This window comes from Pinus tabuliformis, chromosome 9 (assembly GCF_031772625.1).
Source record: "Pinus tabuliformis cultivar Carrire ecotype Pingquan chromosome 9, CPIR1, whole genome shotgun sequence".
NCBI lineage: Eukaryota > Viridiplantae > Streptophyta > Pinopsida > Pinales > Pinaceae > Pinus > Pinus tabuliformis.
The window spans coordinates 1,436,608,432-1,436,615,854 of NC_142307.1; the positions used below are offsets into that span (position 1 = coordinate 1,436,608,432).

The 7,423-nt window shown below is 42.1% G+C and overlaps 1 protein-coding gene across 1 annotated transcript; it reads right to left on the minus strand.

The window, feature by feature from the left end:
• Positions 1-881: 881 nt before the first annotated feature.
• Positions 882-6,602, minus strand: LOC149153962 (uncharacterized). Its single transcript, XM_089443992.1, has 2 exons — positions 5,238-6,602; positions 882-5,102 (listed from the first exon to the last, which is right to left on the minus strand). The coding sequence occupies exons 1-2, from the start codon at positions 6,600-6,602 to the stop codon at positions 882-884; spliced, it is 5,586 nt and encodes a 1,861-aa protein (XP_089300118.1).
• Between the last annotated feature and the right edge of the window lie 821 nt (positions 6,603-7,423).

The window sequence follows — 7,423 nt, forward strand, 5'->3', positions numbered from 1 at the left end:
CTTGGGCATATGCTTCTTCTGCTTCCTGTAATTTCCTCCTCATGTCTTTCTTGCCTCTTTTTCTGCCTCTTACCTCACTAGCTGCTGCCTCCTCAAATTCAGAATGCACATTCCTATTCCCTCGGCCGCCTCGTCCTCCAGGCCTCCCTCTCCCTCTCTGGTTAGCGCTTCCTCGCGCTCCTCTACCCCGTCCGCGTCTATCCACCTCCACTTCGTCGTCGTCTTCCTGATCCTCATACTCCTCCTCGCGGTCCCCCTTTTCCATCTCGTGGACCTTCCCCGTACCCGCTTTTCCGTGCATTGCGCATTGAGGCTCCTCGTCTGCAATATAATTGCGAATATCAAACTCTTCCTCCGAGTCATCCTGGATAGTAAGATATATCCTCTGCAGAGCTTCTTCGACCGTGCTCTTTCCTTTCTCCGCTGGAGTTGCTGCCTTGCTCCTCGTCCACCTTCCTGCTCCCCTGTCCTGGTGCTCTGCCATCTTCCAGTCCTTCTTCTGTTGCAATTTCTCTCTACACTTCCTCACTCTGCTTTGCTTCTCTTCTGAAGTCTCGTTTTGCTTTGGTCGATTGCATGCAAGCCCTATATTATCGCTATGCTGCCACCTTGCCTTCTTGAAGCTTCTCTGCAGCCTGTCATCGTCACTAATACCCATTCTACATTCTCTTCCATGATGGAAAACGCTAGCTGACGCTCTGACGTTGCCACCGCTTCTCCTCGGTACCTTGCCCGATTTCCCCCTTGGAATGCTCATCCTTCCCGTGGGTTGATTGCTGTCAGCCTTCATGACTTTAATCCCATAATCTTGATCCTGCAAACACTTTGATCGAACATTTATTACTCTGTCCTTCCCCCTCCTTACCATAATCCGGAGGCGCCTAATTATTCCTTCCCTGTGCGGTCGCGTCATCATGATCCTGACTTAATAGATTTTTTAACTCATTCCACCTTGGATCATCCTGTAATGATATCCAGCTGCCATCTACGCTCCTATTCGATCCTCCGCTTCCCCAATTAGCCAATAGATCAGCTACACGGTTTCCATTTCGTAGTACATGGTTTATTGTAGTATACTCGATCCTACTCAGCATCTCCTCAATATCCTGTAGGATCCCTGCTGTCCGCCAACTCTTCGATACATGTTCCCAGCTCTTCCCATCCCTTAGTTTCTTCAACATATCAATCGTGATTTGTGAGTCGCCTTCGATTTCTAGATTCATATACCCATTCCTAACTGCTATCCGGAGTCCGTGGTGCACTGCCCACAATTCCGCTTCGTTGTTCGTCATTTCCCCTCCCCCTTCAGCATAAACCCACTGCGTGTTTCCGCTGCTATCTCTGAAAATACCTCCGAAGCCTGCTTGTCCCGGGTTACCCTTTGAAGCCCCGTCAAAGTTTAATTTAACCCGTCGCTCACCAGGTAACCTATAATGATTGGGGCTCGACATTCCATTTCTGATCTTCCGCTCTACATGAGGATAAATCATCTGAAATTCCATATTCAATTTGGAGACTATTCTTTGCTCCTCCGGGTTCAATCTCCAATTCTCTTCCTCCCACACTTCTGATAAAACCATTTCTTTAATCGAACTACAGATTTCATCCCAAATTCTTGACTCTTGCCAACTATTATCCCTAAAGATTCGTCGATTTCGCTCTTTCCAGATCGCCCATATTACAAAACCAGCCGCTAAGTTCCATATTCTCCTTACAACTTTGCTTTGGAAATTCCCTTTTCCCCACTGAAACAGAGTATTCCTGATGCTATCAGGATCCCTTTTTGTCATACCAAAGAGCACTCTAATTTCTTCCCATAGGCTCTTAGTATATATACATTTATTCAATAGATGCTCCTGAGTTTCTATTTCCTTAATACAGAGACTACACCTTGATGGCCCAATCATTCCTCTTTTCTGCATATTATCCCAAGTTAGGATCCTTCCTCTGCATACCAGCCATACGAAGCATGTTACTTTTGGCCACCATTTTCCTTCCCAAATCGTTTTCCATCCTATTGGTTCCTCCTCTCTTTCCTCTTTCGTTGCCCAGTAATAGGCTTCTTTTACTGTGAACATGCCCTTCGTCGCTTTACCCCATCTAAGGATATCCTTACCTTCTCGAACCTTGATTTTCCTTGATTCTATTTCTCTGTTATACACTTGCCCAGCCTCCTGACCTATGTTATTAGCCCATTCCTCCGGTCTTTTCCAAGCTCTCCATATATCGTTTAATTTGCCTCTTTTCCAATAGTCCCTTACATATTTCAATCCTGCTCTTTGCGCTTTTTCTTGAACTTCATGAAGAGTTTGAAGCCTATCCAAAGTGCCCCGCTGTTGCCAACTTTCCTCCCAAAATCTTGCCGAGTTTCCTTCACGGATTTCCCAGAAGGCAAAGTTCCTAACTATATCCCTATTTTTACTTGCAAAATCCCAGATCTGTGAACCTCTTGGTGTTTCCTCTAATCTTAAGCGCCCTTCAGTGGTGTCAGGCATGCCATATTTTTGGTACCATATTCTTTTCCACACATCAGATCCTCCCTGGACCCATCTCCACCATAATTTCGCCCCTAGAATCTTGTTTACAATTTCAGGGTCTCGTACTCCCAGGCCCCCTTCCTCTTTCCTCTTAATTACATTCTTCCATGAAACCAGAGTCCATTTCTTCTGCTGCTTGGGACCGCCCCATAAAAATTTTCCAAGTATTTCTCGCATTTTTGCAAAAACTCCTTTGGGAGCAGCCATAATAGACAGGTGGTATACGGGGATAGATAACAAGACCGATTTTAATAGGACAATTCGACTTGCTATATTCAACAATCTGAATGACCAACTATCTAATCTTTTCCTAATTCGATCCAACAGACTTTGCCAGTTTTTAATCCGATTAGGGTTTATATCCAATTGGATACCCAAATACTTGGTAGGTAACTCCCCCTTTCTAAAACCTAGAACTCTGGTTAAATGAGTTTTGATAGACTCATGCGAATTAAATATGAAAGTACAAGATTTATCGTTATTAATCTCCATACCTGATGCGCTCTTGAAGACTTCTAAGATCCTCTTGAAATTCCGCACCTCCTTAAGCGACGCTTCTCCAAATAACATCAAATCATCAACAAACTGTTGATGTGTGATAGTCAAATTATTCCCCCACAACCTTATTCCTCTGATTCTCCTTTCACTTACTTCCTTTTTAATTTTCCTGCTTAATCCTTCCATAGCCAAGATGAACAAAAACGGAGAAATTGGGTCCCCCTGCCTAATTCCCCTGCTAGCATTAAACGGGTCTGTAGGAATACCATTAACCAAGATTGAGAAATTTGGAGTAGAGATCATGCTGATTATCCATGCTATCCACCTTCTCTCAAAACCGTAAGCTTCCAAAACCGCTCTGAGATAGTCCCAGTTCAATCTGTCATAGGCCTTGGATAAGTCCAACTTCATCAGCATCCCTTTCTGTTTTTTCACCTTTAGGGAATGTATCACCTCCTGAGATACTACTATCCCATCTAGGATCTGCCGCCCCTCCACAAACCCAGTCTGTTCAGGCGCAATTAAGTTAGGTAAGAGAGGTTTCAACCTTTTCGCTATCAAAGTGGAAATCATCTTATAGACGACGTTACACAAGGCTATGGGTCTAAAACCCTGTGGCTCCTCCGAGTTATTACTTTTAGGAATCAAGGTCAGAAAAGTCGAATTTATTCCAGGCCATATTCGCTGTCTCATTCTGGATTCTTCTACGGCTTCTAGTATTTCTTTTCCCATAAAATGCCAACTAGCCTGGAAGAATTCCACCGTATACCCATCTGGACCGGGAGCCTTATTCTTACTCATATTCATTACCACTTCTCCTAATTCTTCCATTGTCACTACCCTCATTAATGCCTTGTTTTGCTCCTCAGTTACTAATCTTGGAATCTCTCTGCAAATATTATTTATAGCTTCTCCTCTATCCCTTTGGTTTTCTGTCAAAATTCCTTTAAAGTAATCAACCAGAGTCTTTTCTATATCCTCCTGTTCTATTACTCTGTCTCCTTCAGCATTTTTAATTGAAAAGATTCTATTCCTCTGCCGGTGTTGGATCATAGCTTGATGGAAAAATTTTGTATTCCGTTCTCCTTCCCTTAACCATTTTATCCTTGATTTTTGTCGCCACAGAATCTCCTCTTGCTTTCTTCGCTCTTCCAACTGACTTATTATTCTACCTTCCTCCCTACTCGATTCTTCATCCCGTCCTTCCAAAATTATCTTTTGCTGGATATCCTCCATTGCTCTTTCTAGTTTCTGCTTTGCTTCCATAATATTCCCAAATTCTTTCCTATTCCATTCTTTTATTCTCTTTTTAATTTCCTTGAGCTTCAATTGTAGAGTATGCATTTTCCCCTTACCCCTGATAGTGCTCTGATTCCACCAATCCTCCACTTTCTTTATGAATTGTGGGTCTCTAAGCCAAAAAGATTCGAATCGGAAAGGCTTCTTCCCCTTAACCTTCTTGATATCAATATCTAATCGTATTGGCCAATGATCTGAACCCAGGCTAGGCACGATTTTAGCTTCAATAAACACATCTCGATTCAAGATTTGCTCTGACAGCAAGAATCTATCCAATCTCGAAGCGATTTGATGCTGTCCTCCTCTTCGATTGTTCCAGGTATGGACACCATTATTTGTATAAATATCGACTAACCTCAGGTCCCTAATCATGTCGTTGAACTCCTCCATATTCTGGTCCTCTCTCCTTATTCCCCCTCTCTTCTCTCGTAGATCCCTTATCATATTGAAGTCCCCTCCAATTATCCACGGGGTATTCGGAATTAAGCTTCTCATAGTATAGATATTCTTTAAAAAGTCATGCCTTTCCCTATGATTGTGAGGTCCGTATACTCCTGTGATAAGAATTCTTTCCCCCATTCCCACTAATCTAAACATCCCTGAAAGGATTCTAGGCAAACTAAACCAGTTTTCAAAAATTACCTCTTCCGGGTTCCACAAAATAGCCACACCTCCTGCTGTTGCAACTGCATCCAACGCCATAACCTCATATCCAATTTTTAATTGCTTAATAATACCTACCATCTGCTGGCTTTCCATTTTCGTTTCCTGAATGATCATAATGCTTGGCCTATCTTTCTTAACTCTTTCTTTCAAATATCTTTGTTTCCCTTTACTATTTAATCCCCTGATATTCCAACTTGTAACAATCATTTAAAACTTTTTAGAAGTTTGTTGAAATACCTCTGACAGAGGTATCACCCTTCCTGAATTTACTAAAGTCTCTCCCACTGCTTGGATTGATTCATTTAAAGTTCTTCTCCCTTTCTTCCTTCCACCTTTTCCTTGTCCATCCCCTTCTGAACATTGGGATTCCTGGTTTCCTGCCTGATCTATCCTGTTTTCTGTCAGTCCTCCTTTCTTCTCCTTATATCTTTGAAAGGTTTCTTTATACAACTGTTTATCTTTCTCCGGAATGAATCTTTCATCCAATTGTTTCCATTCATTGAGTAATTTTTTCATTATCTTTTCTTCGTCGGCACCCACTTCTTTTATACTCTCCGTAACTAACATTGATTGTTCTTCTATATTCTCCTTTCTCTCTCCCCTTTCTCCTTCTGTCTCTCTACTTGGACTCATGCTTTTCCGTTTTCCATCCTTAATAATTTCCATTGGAGTTATCTCATTAACCTCCTTTACCTGTTTTTCCCCCTCCAGCTCCTCGTCTTTCTCTTGAAGGATATTGAACTTGTTTCGACTCTCAATTGATGAAGTGGTCTCCTTGAATTGGGGTTTTGATGTTCCCGAAATTTGCTTCCTTCTCCTCTGTACCTCTCTAAATTCATTTTCCGCCCCTTCCAATCCCTCTGCTCTCTTGATTTCCTCCCTGTTGTCCTTCTCTGCCGCTACTGATCGATTTTGTGGGCATTCCTTGGCGAGGTGTCCATATACATGGCATCTCCTACACCTGAACGGTATATGTTCGTAATCTATGGGCTGCTGCCATATTTCATCTTGATATTCAAGCTCAATGGATTCCGGTAAAGGGTCTGCTATATTCATATATACACAGATCCTAGCATATGAAGTATATTTTCCTCTTTTCGTCGATTCTGCCACCTTGACAAAAGTACCAATCGAATTTCCTATTCCTTCCAGTATTTCAGGATCCCAGAATTCATCCGGTAACCCAAATAATCTGACCCATATCGGGGCCGCCATAATTTTCTCCTCATCAGGGTTGTATCTATCTTCCCAATATCTTGTAAACAAACCCGCATTGTTCATGAAGTGCGGTCCCTCCTCAAAAACCCTTTCCTTATCTGCAAGGTTTGCGAAAATGACTGTAAAGAATCCCTTAGCCCCCAATTTGAGATCTATATGCCCTTTCGGCCGCCATCTCTGCTGAATCCATCTCGTCAGGTCCCTCTCAGATGGCCAGTATCCTATAAATTTACAAATTAAAGCGTGATCTCTCATATAGCAGCGGTAATTTTCCAATTTATTATTTGGAATCACATACCTCGGTTTTTTCTGTGCCCTAGGAAGGCATCTGTTTACCATTCTTGCTTCCCATTTATTCCCCAAGACTGGAGGTTCCCTGCTCATTTCCGGTCTTCCCCTCTGCCCTTCTTCGGTCCCTGAGTTTCCTAGCATTACATTTCTGTAGGAGGGGATCTCTCCCCCCCCCTGCCTTTCTTCCATTGGTTCTCTCAGTCCTTCCCAATGCACTATTCTGCTGCCAACTTTACTTAAGGCGTCAATTGTAGCTGGCCGTTACCTATGTCTACGCCCTCCTGCCTTACTCCGCCTCCCTAGTCTACGCTTTCTCCGTTTGACCTGCAACTCAGAAACCCTACCGTCGACCCAGGTTCGAATTCACTCCCTGAAGCATCGCAGCTCTCCCCATATACATTAAGAAAAAATTCTTTAGATTAAGATCTATCATTTCAAATTCTTTCCTCATTGTTATTTTAAACTAATCTAGTTCAAGATCACTAATATAAATAATATCATCCACATATAAATAGAGAATTAAAATTTGACCATGTTGATTTACCTTTGTGTACAAGGTTAGTTCAATGTTTCTTCTCCTAAATCTATTCCTGATCATATAACTATCAATTATGTTATACCGGGCTCTTGGATCTTGTTTGAGTCCATTAAGCACTTTTTCAATTTTCAAACTTTATTTTCATGACTTTCAACTTCATAACTTGGAGGTTGTTGCACATTAATTTCCTCTTCCAAAATTCCATTCATATTGATATCCATCTAATACGCTTTCCACTTTTTTTGAGCTAGTGTTTCCAAGACTACCTTTACAGTATCCAATTTGGTTATTTGTGAAAAAGTTTCTCCAAAGTCTATTCTTGGATGATGTGAGAACCCTTTTGCTACAAGCCTTGCCTCAAATTTCACAATCTCTC

Excerpts from the sequence above, each read along its gene's own strand:
- LOC149153962 (XM_089443992.1), bottom strand. The coding sequence starts at position 6,602 with ATGAGCAGGGAACCTCCAGTCTTGGGGAATAAATGGGAAGCAAGAATG. Across the intron at positions 5,103-5,237 it reads GGGTGATACCTCTGTCAGAG|GAAACGAAAATGGAAAGCCA; the intron begins GTATTTCAACAA and ends ATGATCATTCAG.